The sequence below is a fragment of the Panonychus citri genome, unplaced genomic scaffold (genome assembly GCF_014898815.1).
Source record: "Panonychus citri isolate SS breed McGregor unplaced genomic scaffold, ASM1489881v1 Contig00142, whole genome shotgun sequence".
Lineage (NCBI taxonomy): Eukaryota > Metazoa > Arthropoda > Arachnida > Trombidiformes > Tetranychidae > Panonychus > Panonychus citri.
Window position 1 is genome coordinate 208,833 of NW_026515547.1, and position 16,740 is coordinate 225,572.

A 16,740-nucleotide genomic window follows, 5' to 3' on the forward strand; every position below is an offset into this window, starting at 1 on the left:
TAAATTAATTGTTACAAAATGAGAGATGACAAGAAAATTATAATACACAAATTATAAGTAAATGATGATTAAAGTTGCACATATGAAATGAGGAGTGAAAATAATGTTGATATGAATTGTGAAAGTGAATTGATTAATCGTTAATTGTGAAAATGAAATACCAATTATCATTATTAATATCAGTGAGCACTAATTTATATAATACTAATAATCTAATAGTTGAATAAATACTTTTGGTCAAGTTAATTGTGTAAATAGTTAAAGTTACAACTATTACAAGGCAATTAAAGTTAAGATAATTTGTTGATCTGATGTTGTTTCAATATTTGCTGCTATTATAATAAAGATATTGCTAATTAAAGACTGTGGACCATTAATTGTCGTTGATTGTGTTGAGGTAAATGTTAGAGAAGAGAAAAAAATAGTTAATCTAGTAAATTGTGACATTTAATGTAGTTGGTTTGTTAAGATCTTTGTACTTCCAGCTGATTATTTTTCATTCATCGAGACTCATTGATAATATGAGTAACTGATTATTGGCTTCGATGGGATAAAGATGATGAAGAAGATGATTGAGATTTTTGAATTGGCGATGTGTTGGTCACTCCTCGAGGAGATGATGATACTATGGCATCTTGAGTATTATTCCTGAGCTGTGAAGTGTTTCGTTCGGGAAGATATCCATAAGGATTAGTGGTTATATTTACATCTTCTTGTAAATTGACACTCCGACCAGAGCCTGATGGAGATGGTTGTTGTTGATGATGATAGAGATGGTGATATGATTCATCTGTCTCAACGACATCATCTTCCAACTGATGACTATTGATCTCTTTGTGATCTGATGGACTGGCCATCATTTGATTCACATCATGAACAGGTAAACTATCGTACCTTTGATGCACTTGAGGAGCTCCTCCAGAAGCCATAAGTTGACCATTGTCATCATTAAACTCTGGTGATAATCCTTCATCTTGAGATGTATTCATATCAGGTGAGTTGTCATAAAAGGTTTTTGGTCCTCCCATGATAACATTAGGATCATCTGATTCTGGTAATCCCATGGCTAAGATATTTGAGCGACTGTAAGGTCTTTGGGCCATGTAAGGAACTGATCCTATCCCGTCAACATTAGATTGAGGGTCAATCGAGGTTAAAGTTGGTGGTTGTCTTATGTTCATACCAAATGATCCCCATCTTTTTTGCTCATTAAATTGTGGATGATTAGTATGTTGATGCTGAGATAGATTTTGCTGTTCAGATGCTGACACAACTAAACCATTTAAATGGTCAACATGTTCACTTACTCCAGTCATTGATTGTTGTCTCATTATGTTGATATGATTCTGTTCTGGTGCATCAATGGCCTCAACCTCTTCTTCATCAGATGAATGACTAGATGCCAAATCAAAAGAGCGTTGGTAGGACATTTCACTTTCAGATGCTGAGTCCATCGGTCTACCTCGACGGCCTCGAACACCTTTACGACCACCACCTCGGTGAACATGATGACGAGCTTTATGATGTGATTGTACCGACGGAGAAATGCCACTTGGTACATCAGATCTGTAAGGACTTGATGAAGTTTTTGTTGCGGTTGAACGACTAGTTGTTGATGATGTTGAAATACCAAAACCTCGAGCATGAAGAACATCAAGATGAGCACCTTGGATTGGATTGATTATCCCTCCTGATGAATTTTTGGCAGCTAATGATGTTCGTGTTCCACTCATGCTTTCCTCTAAATGGTTCAATTTAATTCCCTTCAATCGATACCAAGTGATCTTAATATTTTGTCTCACTCGTCGATTTACCAAACAGTAACCAACAAACACATAACAAGCAGATATAATCGAAAGAATGACAAATCCCAAGTTGAACTCTTCCAGTGTATCATTTGAAGCTAATAAAGCAAGAATCCAAGTCGAACCAAGAACAGGAAGTAATATAATACTAAGCCAAAGTAAAGTCTTTAGGTTACCATAGTCAGAAACTGTCTCTTTTATTTGGATACTTGCTCGAAGAGCTAAAGCAAAGATGACTACTGAAAGGAAGGAAAATAAAGATATTGGTCCAATCATACTCCAAATGACACTTTCATAAAGTGACAGCCAACAGAATAGATAATGTCCATACTGGTCAGCTCGAACACCAACTGCCAAGCCAACTATTATCGCAGGTAAAGCATAGCCAACAAAATGGTAAAATCTCATTGGTCCGTGATTTATGTCACGAATTTCGGTCAACATTCGGTAAAGATGAATGGACTCTACAAATATCCAGGAGAACTCACAAAGAAAAGTATAATGTAAAAGTATTGCCACCATTGTACAAGGAAAACCTCGTTGAGTTAATGAGTTCCTTAATTTCATTGCCACAATGAATATTGCTTGAGAAGCAAACATGGAGATAACTATATTCCTATGAATGCTGTTACTATTTGTTTGAACTCCTCGGATAACTGAAAGCAGGAAAAGAGTGACCAAAAGGATGACCAATGAAAGTGAAATACCAGCAAGTGTAGCAACACCAAGAACAAATGATTCTTCAACATAAATTTTAGATGATGTTGTATCCATGAGAACACCAAATGGAGCGATTCGATCACAGGTACAATTGATGTAGGTAAATGATCGTCTCAATTTGGTTGGTGGATAAATACCAGTTATCTCACATCCTCGAGTTGACCATTTACCTGATCGTGACTCGTATTGTGATCGACCAGATTTACCATTAGAACCTGAAATCCAATAACCACACTGAGGATTATTGTAACCCTCGGAGGCTAATGTTGCCAGACGAACAGTTATTCGAGGTTTAATACTTTTGTCGAGAAAAAGTTTCGAGTCAGCGGGCCGTAAGATGAAACTTGTCAGGGGAGTGTTAAGTTTCACAGGAACACCGAATCTATGTTTAACTGAACTGTCATAAGAGGCCATCAAATGTTGTCCTAATGTTTGATAAATGGCATAAGAGTAAATGGCTCGAGGATAATTTGTTATCATAGAGCTTGGGGATGAGGATGATGGTGATGAAGAGTAACCACTTGATGAGAGTATTGATTTTTCAAAAAGAGTTAAATTATTTGGCTCTTTGAGATGTAAGTTTTTCAATGAAGGAATTAGTCGGGTAATTTCATCTGAGTGTTGTTTCCTCATTGGATAATTGTTGTACTTGGGTAATGATATGATCGGTCCAATGGATGATGGGACATTATGGTCAAGGTAAGGTGAGGAAGACAATTTTTTCATATCAATCGATTGATTATTAGCCGCTATTGATGTTGTATTTGCTATAGTCGATGATAAAGTTTCATATTGTAATGATTTACTGATTGTTGTTACTTCCCAAAGTTCATCGTAACCAATTGTATCCAAACCAAATATCATGTTAGGATAAGCGATTTCAAATGGCTCAGTATAAGTGTCTTCCATATTTTCAATCAAAACTTTACTATAATCTGAGAATAGTGTTAATAACACCTCAGGTCCAGAACTATCGGGTGATTCAGAAGCCATTTTTGCCCAATACTTGGAATAACTTTCATCGAGTATTTTACTTGTAATGTAAATTAAATTGTTGACATAATATCGATCTTGTTTATGAGTTAAATTAAGTCCTTTCTGGTCAAGTTCATAGGATAATAAATGGTACAAAATACCATAAGAAATTAGGACATCACTACCATATAACTCTTTGGTTGAGTTGATTGCATTTTTAAGATCATGGGAAAATTTGATTGACATGTAAGTTGTCAGGGGAAACTTTTCCTTCTCAAGTAAAACCAATTGTTCAGCGAGTTCACTGAATGTATTGGAGGTACATTCAAAAAGATCTGGAGTTCCCCAGCCACTGGTTTCATCGCAAAAACGTTTCGCTTTACCAAATGAACCGGTTGGACAATTTTGAATCACTTCCGTTTTAAATAATCCTCTTTCCCACCAAATACCTTCGGCAAAAGATCGAGGGCAACCATCGTAGATCACTTCACATCCTCTCATTGTAACCTCGTACAAAGAGCTAGCACAGGTATCACACCGACGACCAATTACTCCAGGTCTACATTGACACTGACCACTGATTGGATCACATTGATTACTTAATGATCCTCGTGAGTAACAATCACATGAGAAACAAGAATCACTTCCAATGGGTTGATAATGATTCTCAAGACACATACACTCGCCTGTTGTTTGATTACAATGACCATCATAACCTTTGTCCGAGTCACAATTACAAGGGCCACAAATTGGATAACCCCACCAATTTGATGGACACCGATCTTCAATTGTTACATCACAATTTGGTCCAGTATGAAATTCATCACATTCACATCGATAGCCTTCCTTGTTGTTCCAAGGGATACATCGGGAACCGGGTGAGCAAGGATTCAGCTCACAAACTAAGATACAATCTGCTCCAACATAACTTGGATTACATTTACAGACAAAGTTTCCCAATCCTTTGTTAATACATTGAGCTTGGTGAGGACAAGGATTAGATGAACATGGATCATGATAATGACAACCTTCAACGACATTAAGCTCACTTAGTGGCCTTAACCAAGCATCACGAGCATTACCAACATCAACTCCTTGAATACACCCATTAAAACCAACCAGGTCAATATCAGGTGATGATATTGGCACTGTCGGTGCAGTTGATTCATCTTCACCTGGTTCAATACCTCCAACAGAAACTTTGGATATAAAAAGGCCACGAATGTCACCAGTAAAATCTTGATTAGCCTCATACTGACCATAATCAAGATTCAACCAAATTCCATTGGTCATCCAATTAGCTTCCAAATAATGCCATTCACCATCGTTCACTTTAATTGGAGCTACGAGAACAGTTTCACGATCAAAGGTGTATCTTAATAGACCATCTTCAATGTCGATAATTACATAAGTTTTCTGGCTTAATTGCATTCGTAAAATTGTTCCTTTACTTTTGAGTGTTTTAAAGGATAGTCTAACCAACCAGGGAATACTAATTGGCCGTAGGCGAGGAGCAAATATTAAATAACCATCACCGTTGAAATGTTTGACAACTTCATTTTCCGAGCTACAGTCTTTACCAAGATAACCATCTCTACAACGGCACATGTATGATCCCCATCCTTCAGTACAGGTTCCTCCATTCATGCAAGGATGAGATTGACAGAAATCACGTTTATCTGAACAGCCTGGAGTAGTTGAATTGTTGGCAACATATGAATTGAGATCAATTAACTCATGATTAATGGTTAGATGAGAAATACAACCAACAAATGAATTTGTTGTAATGGGAAACTGAGTTGGCAGGGGAGGTAATCCGCCGATTTGAAGTGGACCTGAGAGATCAAAATATCTATAGCAAGTTTGCATTCGATCGGAACATCGAGCCTCAAGATGAAAAGTAGATGAATTGGTACAAGATAAATTGTAATCCATTGTTTCTTTAGGTAAACCGATCATATTTCCTCGGTCACAATTATGTAAACTAAGAGTTGCCGTTCGATTAAAATAATTAACCTCAACCGTGTGCCAAAGACCATTGGTTAGATATCCAGGTAAAGCAGGTAGGGAGACTTGATGAGTAAAAGATGATAGAGAACCAAATGAGAAAGAGAAGATAATTGATGAATTGATTATCTCCAAAGCGATAAAATCATGCTCTTCATTGTATCGGCCATTATAAAAAAGTAGAACATTATCTCGACGGGTTGCAAATTTAAGCTTTATATTAAAACGATTACGCTGTTTGATTGGAGGGAATGTTAAATAAGATCCTTTGGTGAATGATCGAGTGTGTAGTTCACATATTGGTGAGCTCCATTCACCGTGAGTACAATTAGCACAACGGAAACCTTTGAAAACAGGTAAACCTGAAGTATCGGAAATTGTATCACGAATATTAACACAATCAGATCCACTTTTACAAACTCCTTCTGAACAATGGTCAGTTTGTAAATTATGTTCACAGTTACGACCAACGAAATCGACCGGACAAGTGCAAACATAACCCGATTCTCGACGAATACAAGTTCCACCATTTAAACATGGATTGGAAAAGCATAAGTTAATTTCTGTATCACATTCATATTTATGATACATTCCTGGAGGGAGAGAGAGAAAGAGAATTGATTTTAATACTCATATTTAATTGTTACCAATTCAATTAAATCTTTTAAACTATCAATAAGAGTGAAAGGAAAACATTAATACCGAAAAAGTCACCACAATATTAATGGTTATTTATAACTCTTGAAATGGAAATTATTTTAAAATCAATTAATTGTAACACTTAATTACTTCACTTTCTTTATGATTACAATCTAAATCACTGTGAAAACCAATAATTAACTGACAGAGAACGAGGTTAATTTTATCAATTCTAATAGCTAATAATCAAAAAGCCTCTTGAAAAAAAGAAGCAACAATTTTCCTCTTTTTCCTCAACAATTAACAGAAATATCGTATTGTAAAACTTTCAAATCAATTCTATGAATAATCAATCAAATATTAATTTGATTGTGTCAAATTTACTTAATCCGATTGATAAAATTACAAGTTACTCTTAATAATTATCTACGATTAGTTAATTGCAACTGAATTCATACACTGAAGTACTTGATTGTTTATCAAATTGCAAATACAGGTAGTGTGACTTCCATAGTGAACGTTTTTGAATTGCTATTTCTCCACTATTATAAGACCGAAATTGATCAATTTAGTTTTAAACGTTTTGTTCTTAATTAATTTAATAAAAATAAAAAATTGAGATAATTCTCAAACCTCCCTAGTTAGTTATATGATTTTTTCTGAGGGGTAGTCCAAAAATTTTTTTTAAAGGTTTTGATCAAAATATTTTGACCTTGGCTCGGACCAGGTCAAGAAAAAAAACATCATTAAATTCTTCAGAATTAAAAGTATCGTATATATAAATTTCAGTATGATCTATTTAACCGTTTTTAATATATTCGAATTTAAAGATCGTTAAATCCCAAAAAAAAAATTTCGCGCGCATTTTCATTTAAAAATCCCATGTTAAAAACCCATTGTTAAAAAGATTTTTTTTTGACCCTCCCATAAAAAAGGTCATAACTTGAGAACGGTAAGTTTTTTTTTTACTAGATTTGAAATATAATTAATTGAATAAATGATGAGTTGATATATGTTAAAAAAACACGAAAAAAACTAAATCTTCAAATCACAATTAACAGTCAAAATCGTTCACTATGGAAGTCACACTACCTGTAAGTTTCTTCAACAATTAATCATTTCTTGTTAGGCCTAAATTGATTTGATTGTTGGCTTGATATTCTGATTACTTTAATTGATTGCTATTGAATCTTAATATCTTCAATTTGATAATGAAAAACGAAATTAATTTGATTAATCTTTTGTTGCTAATTACTAACTAACTAATCGTATTCAGATTGAACTGTTGCTGATTAAAGTTCAAGAGGTTTACCAAAGCTGACCATTGATATTGCCCTAATCTACAGCTAATCAATTTTATCTTTACCCGGGCTAATTAGGCTCTCTAAATGATGGTAATTAATTGAAAATATCATAAAATATAATATAAAGTTGAAAATGAAATGCAAATCAGTCAATTTACCAGTAAAACCGTATGGACATCGACAGGCGAAAGTGCTAACAGGATTGATTGGTCGGAAAAGTGTAGTCTCAGAATTGATAAATTCCGAAGCGTTTCCAAATTTCAGCACCGATAAACATTTCTCGAAATTGGGACATGGTTCTCGAACGCATAAGTTATCATCGAAAGGTAATACCTTGATAATGATGAAAGAAAAATAAAAATCATTATCATCGTGGATTCAATGTAAATGTTACAAATCATAATTAGCTATTAAATTGCAGTTTTCAATCAATTTCATCGTGAAAATATAAAAATGATACCAAAAACATGATAATCAAACTTTTAAGGTGAGGTTGTTCAATATATATTATACAATATGAATTGAAATTTAAATCTAATTCATGAACATGAAAAACACCATTATTATCATGATAATATGAGATTATATTGTAGACTTGAATTAAAATAATGAATCCAATTATATGCAAATTTTAAGATGATCACTATTATAATGATAACCAAAATGAAATGTTATTCAAAAGTAAACAAAAATTTGATTTACATGAAAAAAAATCCCATCTCTATGTAACAATCGACTACTATTAACCATAATTGAACAAAATTATCTTATTGTTAACATCATCAAATAATAATGAGAGAATCATTTTAATTTATATTTACAGTCCTCCCACAATTCGTGACCATTTAATATAACAAGATAAATATTGGATAAGAATCACAATAGTTATCATCTAATTTTCATCATATAATGTTGATCGTCAAGGTAACAATTCAGATGAATGATGAAGATGATGAAGGAAAAAAAATGAGAAAAAAATTCTGTTATTAGTGTATTTTGTTGAACAAGAATTGTAACAATAACAATTAAAGTAATTTTTTGGAGAGTCTGATATTATTGTGACTAACATTTGATGTTATGAAAGTTGATGATGTTGTTAAGTTAATTGTTCAAGGTGCTAATCAGAAAAGCGAAGAAAAAAAAATGAATCAACAACATTAGAGACTATTATTACCTGTGTTAGTTACCCTTTTTTGCTTACAACAGGTACAAGGACAATTTTTTAAATTGTTAGTTTTTTTCTGAGCTAAATTGTTACACCTTAAAATTAAAGGTGAAAATTTTGTAATGAGCACCTAATGTTATCATTGATGATTGATATACAGGTAAAGAGAGAGAGAGAGAGAAAAAGTAAAGTTTAATGATGGATGAGAATTTAACAATCAACCTTATTTGTGGTGAGACATTTTTTTCTCCATAAATATTACATCAAATTAAATGATATCCAGGGTAGAGAGAAGGTAAATTAGGTAGAGAGACAAGAAGAGAAAAGGAGAAATGGAAGAGGATGAGGGATAGAAATGGTGGATGAAGACAGAGAGAGAGAGAGAGAGAGAGAGAGAGAGAGAGAGAGAGATGTAATATAATATAAGAAGAGAGGGAGATGAAGACTGATAAGAAATGGCTTCCCAATGATGATAGACCTGTAATACTGAGAGCGGTCATTGGAAAATGAGAAACATATTCTACCTTAAAAATTTTCTCTTCCTTTCTCTTCACTGCATCTTTGTATCTCTTACTTACAATCGGGTTTTTTTTCTTGTAAGAAATGAGCAGAAGGAAAATGAAAGAAGAGAGAGAGAGAGAGAGAGAGAGAGAGAGAGAGAGAGAGAGAACAGAGAACAGGTAATCATCTTAATCATCATTATCATCATCCATTAAATTTTATCTTAGCAGGGCAAAGGTAAGGGAAAAAGAAACAGAAAGTTGTTTCTAAAAAATATTAAGCTTGTTTTTCTTATAAAGGTGAAAACATCAATCTACCCTCTCTATAGAGAGAAATCATAAACCCGCTTCAACTGACACCTTAAATTTCATGTAATATCAATTGAATAATAATAATGATGATGGAGAGAGAAAGCAAGAAAATCAATTTTCAAGATTCGACGGTTATTTTTGTTATTTTAATTTCTCTCTCTCTCTCTCTCTTGTTGCAGAACTTTTTTCTTTAATCATTAAAACTATTGTAATATAATAATTGAACTAAAAGCAATTGATTAAATTATAATTATATCTGCATTTTGTTAATTTCTACATGAATTTCTAATACATACTTTTCTAAATCTAATGAGTTCAATTCAATGAACTTTCCTTAAAAAACAAAGCGCATTAGAGATGAGAGAAAAAAAGAGAAAAAAAGTTTAAACTTAATTTGAATTATGATTATCATGATTATCATGATGATGGTGATAACTAATTCAGATGAAAAGATGAAAATTGAAGGAGAAACAAAAACTTACTTCTAATCCAGTTATCATTGTTAGGAAAGGACGGTTTAGATAGATTCGCTCTTGCAGATATTGAGAAGGATAAAAAGCGTCCAGGTCATTTGAATCGGGTATTCGGGCCGAGAAACTGATACTTAAAATTTGACCTTTGGTAATTTTTTCCTCCTATAATGTTAGATGATAAAAAAAATTGCAAGAAGACAGAAGAAAAATGGAGAGATGAGAGGAGGGAAAATAAGAAAGCATGAGAATTAGTTTTAACTATCTCACAGGTAAAAAAAACGCTTTTTTTATCTTCTTTTTGGCCTTGTAAAAGGCAGGAACTCTCATGATTAAAGGTCTCTCTCTGTCTCTCTCTCTCTCTCTCTCGTTTTCTCTCATCACATTAAGATGACGATGATGATTGAGAGACCAGAGAGCAGAGAGTTTTTTAGCTTCTCGTTTTTTTCTTTCTCTCTCCCTTTCTTACTTGTTGACTCTTCTTACCTGTAAACTGAAGATGACTATATTTTCTTTTGGGAAGGTACAATGGCTGACAGTCCATCGAGAAAACGTTCATATAGAGAGGAGAGAAAGGTTATTGGTCGCACGTTGTTTAATCTTATGGTGACAGAGTTAAATAGCATCGATTCGGTGACCAGGTTGACGGTTAATTGGCAAAGAGCAGATGCCTCATTAAGTCCATCAGAGACACTTATTTCAAAGCGAGCTCGAGTTGGAACATTGGTGTTTAAACTGGTACTTAAACGTATCTCTCCAGTCGTTGAATTTAGTATCAATAGTCCAGCCTTGTTTCCAGAAAGAAATTTAAAATTCATCACGTCATTGGCATCGGCTTCATACATTGGCACACGTCCAATAGGTTCAAGGGAAGTGATTTTTGTAATTGTTGAAAATAATTGAGAAATCTTTGAGTATTGGAGCATTGTCGTTTACATCGGTCACGTAGACTTGCACGTCAACATCATTTCTCAATGGAACTGATGATGCGCGAACAATTAAATTGTAAACTTTTTTCGGTGATTCGTAATCCATGTCGACACGAGTTACAAGTTCAGCGATATCATTACTACGACTTACTAAGGAAAATGCTTTTGCATCGGACCCACCGACGATTGAATATTCAATTTTGGAGTTAGCTCCTTCATCAGGATCAATTGCTTTCAATTCACCAACAACCCAACCAATTGGTGAATTTTCAGGTACATGGAATCGTAAAATGTCCGAATCAAATCGAGGTGGATTATCATTAACATCTTCAATAATCACATTTATCGGGACGGTTGACGATTGACTTGGAATACCATTGTCAACGGCGATCGCAACAAGTTCATATTTACCTGTTGACTCTCGATCTAGAACTTTATTGGTTCGTATGATACCCGAAGCTGAATCAATAACAAATGCACCATCACCATCATTACCACCATTAAAAGTATATCTTATTTGACCATTGAGACCATAATCATCATCGGTTGCTTGAATTTGTGCAACTCGAGTACCAATTAGACAATCTTCAGATATTGATGCTTGGTAAGAGTCTTGTTTAAATTTAGGTGAATTATCATTAACATCCATCACTTCAATTTCAACATTTGTTGTATCGGCCAGTGGAGGTGAACCATTGTCCGTTGCTGTAACTACAAGCGTATACCCGGCGACCCTTTCACGGTCTAAAGGTTTGTTTGTTGTAATAGAACCAGTAATCGGATCAATTTTAAATTCACCATTTTCATCAATTGAAAAAGTTAAACGAGCATTTTCACCAATATCAGCATCACTTGCTTCAACAATTAAAACTGTTGTTCCCAATGGTGCATCTTCAGGTATACTTACAGCGTAAGGTGTTTTCTCAAACACTGGTCGATGAGTATTGGCATCAGATACATTGACATAAACAATGGCCATGTCAGAGCGACCGCCATTATCTGAGACGGTTACAGTTAACACATATCGACGTTCCGATTTATAATCCAATGGTTGGGCAACTGTAATTTGACCTTGATTTTTTTGACTATAAATGTTAAATTTACCTTTATTATTACCATTGGTTATTTGGAAGTTAAGTCTTGAATTTTCATCTCGATCAGTGGCGAAAATGTTTACCACCGTTGTCCCAACAGGATCAACCTCTGAAACGGTTGCATAATATGATTTAGGCTCAAAAATGGGATCATTATCATTGACATCTTGAATACGAACAATAACATTTGCTGATGATGATTTAGGAGGAGAACCATTATCTCGGGCAATAACTGAAAATTCATACAAATTACCCTCCTCCCAATCTAATTGACGGGTTGTTACAATCCAGCCCGTTTCATTGTTTATTGTTAGTGGCATTTCATTGGGCAGGGTACCAATAATGGTCTCAGTTTGACCATTGATGGATAATGATCCCTTTATGGAATAGGTGAGACGAGCATTATCACCATCATCATCATCAAATGCTTGGATACGAAGTACATTTGTTCCTGGTGGAGTATTTTCAATCACGGATTCTTGGAAAAGTGAATTATAAAATTTGGGCTCATTATCATTAACATCTTCAACGTTGATTAATATTTTGGTTGTATTTGATCGTGGCGGTGAACCAGCATCTTGAGCTCTTAATATTAGTCTATAATTACGAGTTGTTTCATGATCCAATGGAGAGATTACTGAAATATCACCAGTCATTGAGTCAATCTGAAAATGTCCCTGAGTATTTCCTCCAATAATTGAATATCTTATTGCAGCATTAGAATCTTCATCTGCATCATTTGCTGAAATAGTTATAATAACTGGATGAGAAGACCAATCAACATCTTCCTTAACCGTTGCAGTATAAGAGCGATTTGAAAATTGTGGATAATTATCATTCTCATCGAGAATCGTGATTTTAACAGTTGTTTCAGCGTGTTTTCGATGAGCTGGTGCAGCACAATCAGAAGCCTGAATATTGAGAATATAATTGTTAACCGTTTCCCGGTCAAGCGATGCTCGTGTTGTTATAACACCGGTTTTACTATCAATTTTAAAAGCCTCATTGGGACCAGTTGGATTAAGTAAACTGTATTCAATTTCGGCATTTATATCAGCATCTGAATCGGTTGCTCGAACATTTAAAATAGTTGATCCAATGGGCAGTGATTCTTTAACACTTGCCTCATATGAGGCTCTCTCAAAAACGGGAGAATGATCATTTTCATCATTAACATTTATCTGTAAAGTTGTTGTTCCGGTTTTTGGAGGTATCCCTGAATCAACAGCAATTATCCGTAAATAATGAAGATCCATGAATTCCCTATCCAAACGTGAGGTGGTCGTTACAACACCGGAAAGAGAGTCAATACTAAACATACTTTGAGATCGAGCATCCAAAACAGCCGACATGGAATAGAAAATTTCCCCCTTTTCGGGATCATTGGCAATCAATTTGGTAACCACAGTACCTTTATCCTTTTCTTCAGGTATGTTAACAACATACAAAGATTTGTCAAAAAAAGGAGGTTGATTAGGAGATGCATCTCGACGCAATCGAGATGGAGCACTAAAAATATCCACAGGATCTAAACACAAAACGAATCACAATCACCAAAGAGAATAGAAAACAAGATGAAACAATTGGAACACACACCAAAACAAAGAAAAGAACAAAGAAATTAAGCATAAATTATGTAAGATTTTGCGGGATCAACATTTTCCTTTATTCTCTTTCTTTCTCTCTCTTTCTCTTTCTCTTTATCACCACAATACACAAGAGAGAATAGAAAAAAATAAAAGAGAAAAAAAGAAAAAAGAGAAAAGAAAATGAAAAATAAACACTTACCTTTTCTGGTTAATTGTTGGTACCATTTATTGATTTGATTATCCGTACAAACACCATAATGTGATGAACAAATTAATAAACTAATTACATAGAATAAAATTAATTTATCCTTCATTTTGTTGAAGTTAAAAGACACAATCAAAAGACAATCATAGTTACCATTAGACCGATGATCTCAAGTGAACCTGTAAAGGTGAAAATCATTTCTGAGACTTACAGGTAACCCACTAGCTCCTCGATTCGGATTATTATCCAACTAAAAGGAACCAGTTTTTCATCGGTAAACTTTCAAGCCTAAAATCTTTAAATATAATAAAAGTTAAATTAGATTGGTAAATAGAATTTTGGTAGAAATTTTGTTCTAATCAAGTGCTTCATTCGAAGAATTTGTCAACTTAAACGAACGAAACTTTCGTCGCTCCCTTAGTACCTTCAAAAGGTAAAAGTGAAGATGAAAATATCGGAAATGAAGAAATGACAAAATCATCATCATCGAAAACCGTTCCATTGGTTGCTAAATATTATAATATGTAACCATAGAGGAAGATTCTGATGACGATATGTTACAATCTCGAGTTGCGATCTGATTTTTGGTAATCGCTGATTTTGCTATTGTTGTCGGTGTTGGTGTGATCGATTCACGATCTTTATAATAGCCTACAGAACCTTCAAATGTAAGATGAGACTCTTTCGCGTCTTTAAATGATCTTAAATTATCACTAATATCAATATTGATCGAGCCTTGTTTCATTAGCGGAATGAAAGAGTGGCCTTTGGTCTTTAAGAGCTAATAACTCCGAAACTACAACACCCAGAGATGGTAGAATAGGTCAAATCATCGTCATTTAACCAAGGCTGTAAAAATTGTTCGTTTTCTGGTCATGAAAATCGGTTGCTTTCGCTATGAATAGCTCGCCAACGTTTCCTGGAAAAATAATAAAACATTTTGGTGTTTTTAGTATCTCAGCTAGATAACAATTTTTTAAGGACAAAAACTTATTTCATTTTAAAGCCTTGGTTAAGTGGTGGGGATTTGATATATTCAGACATCTCTAAGTCTTGTAGTTACGGAGATATAAGGCTTCGAAGATCAAAGGCCACTTTCTCATTTCGTTGAAAATGTTGACCAAATAAAAAAAGGAAAAAGTACTCGATTCGCCATACTGAAACAGGCCTAAGAATTAGTTTCAGATCATTCTCGACACTTGGGACTAAACGCGATCAATTTATTTAAAATGACGAAACTATGACCAGAGCAATTTACATATTTTTTTACCAAAACGAATCTAATTTTCATTTTCATTTTCTGCAAACTTGCCATCGGTGAGAGAAAGTGACCTGAAGTTTCAATTTCGAACTGTATTTCCGCTAAAACTACTGATCGGACCATGAAAAATATATTTGGACTTCCTATTTGTGGCCCTAAAAAGTATCAATTTTTGACTAAAAAGTCACACAACAACCAAATTCTGTTTAGCGATTAAATTGCTTTCATGATAGAATAATTGATTAACAATTAATTGAATCACAGACCAATTGTCCGTAATTATTTCAAGAGATAATGTAACCATTTGATTAAGTTATTTATCTAATCGATAAGAGCCAAATATTTAGAATATGAAAAATATCTTATGATGTTTACTATCTACTCAGTAATAGATTTTATCATGAATTTGCATCACCATGAACAATGGAATTTTTTATTATTATCGATATTTATTTCAAAAAGAACCGTAATTCTCTGCTTATCATCGTAATGAGAATTATTGCAATCAAATTGAGATTAAATCAAGTCTTTAATCTTGATTTTCAATGTCGATAGATCAAAACAATCAAAGTTTAGTTATTTTCGTTTACTTGCCAGTAAATTACTAATATGCTAATAGTATAAAAGCCTCGATGTTAACCTAGTATGAAATCATTCAAGTCTTAATCTTCCTTCAAACTAATTGAATAACTTTTAATTGTGTTTACATTAACCATCAAAACTTTAAAATTAATAAAAATGAAATTCTCCCTTGTCTTAATTAGTCTTTTCTGTATCTCTGCAATCAATGCTGGTGTACCAAGGGGTAAGTTAACCTCAATCTTGGTTTTAATTATCAACGATTGCCTTTCTGTTATTAAATTAACCTAACAACAAACTTTTTGTTTTCTTTTTAAAATAATTAATTATTACTCATTACATCTACCAGGACCTAGTACATTTGACAGATTGCTCTTGAAGCTCGTTGATGCCGTTGTTAAGGACTGGGAGAAGACGATTCCTAATTGGGATGGATCCGCTTCACTCGAGAAAAACATTCTAACTGTTCTTGACACACCATTGGAAACAGCTACTGTACCTGATTGGAATCCCCTTGCAACTAGTAAGGATAATCTTGTTTACATTTTAGAGTCGAAAATCCGAAAACTCAATCTTCCCGGTTGCGATGCTACCAAGTCCATTGTCGACAATCTCAATTGTACTGTAACTGCTTTCTTGGACTCACTTCCATTTCCATGTAAGTATCAATTGATATTCACAAACCAAAGGGTAGAAATGAAAAGTTTTATTCAAACTTTACTATATTAACTTTATTATTAATACTTTTAATTATCAATAGATTGGATCCCAAAGAAAATTCGCATGAATCTCCTTCAAGATCTTTACGATGTTCTCAAAAAGATCCAATCTCCAGGATTCGATGTGAATAACTCGGTTGACGAAAATATTGTTGCCTTGGTCGACGATTTACTCAACAATCTCAATGGATTAGATCCAAAGGCTTCATTGGAAGAAGTTGTCAATGCTTTCGTTAAAAAGAACATCAATCAAATCAAATTCCCAGGATTCAATCCATCGAATACTCTTGATCAAAATATTGCCGATATTCTCGTGGCCTTTTTACCTTTCTAATTTATTATTATTAGTACTTCATATGATTAATTACGATTTCCAATTGATTGATTTCTGAATAATCAGTGAACGCTCATTAATAATTATGATCCAATTTCAATAAATATTTAATTATGCAAACTTTTGAAACTAA

The 16,740-nt window shown here is 33.8% G+C and overlaps 2 protein-coding genes across 2 annotated transcripts; one reads left to right on the forward strand and one right to left on the reverse strand.

Annotated features, from left to right (window-relative positions):
- Positions 1-372: 372 nt before the first annotated feature.
- On the reverse strand, positions 373-13,886 carry LOC128395875 (protocadherin-like wing polarity protein stan). The gene is given in 7 exon segments (XM_053356350.1): positions 373-6,100; positions 7,609-7,783; positions 9,910-10,062; positions 10,384-10,418; positions 10,421-10,764; positions 10,766-13,448; positions 13,709-13,886. Coding segments are annotated over 7 exon segments (9,072 nt in total). The 5' UTR covers positions 13,824-13,886; the 3' UTR covers positions 373-533.
- Positions 13,887-15,600: 1,714 nt separating this feature from the next.
- On the forward strand, positions 15,601-16,730 carry LOC128395989 (uncharacterized). The gene is made up of 3 exons (XM_053356487.1): positions 15,601-15,780; positions 15,904-16,212; positions 16,315-16,730. Exons 1-3 carry the CDS (start codon positions 15,714-15,716, stop codon positions 16,605-16,607), a joined length of 669 nt encoding a protein of 222 aa, XP_053212462.1. The 5' UTR covers positions 15,601-15,713; the 3' UTR covers positions 16,608-16,730.
- Positions 16,731-16,740: the final 10 nt, after the last annotated feature.

What these genes read in the sequence shown, in the direction of transcription:
- LOC128395989 (XM_053356487.1), top strand. Translation starts at nt 15,714, where the DNA reads ATGAAATTCTCCCTTGTCTTAATTAGTCTTTTCTGTATCTCTGCAATC. An exon ending in CAATGCTGGTGTACCAAGGG is followed by an intron (nt 15,781 to 15,903) that starts GTAAGTTAACCT and finishes TACATCTACCAG; the next exon opens with GACCTAGTACATTTGACAGA. An exon ending in GGACTCACTTCCATTTCCAT is followed by an intron (nt 16,213 to 16,314) that starts GTAAGTATCAAT and finishes AATTATCAATAG; the next exon opens with ATTGGATCCCAAAGAAAATT.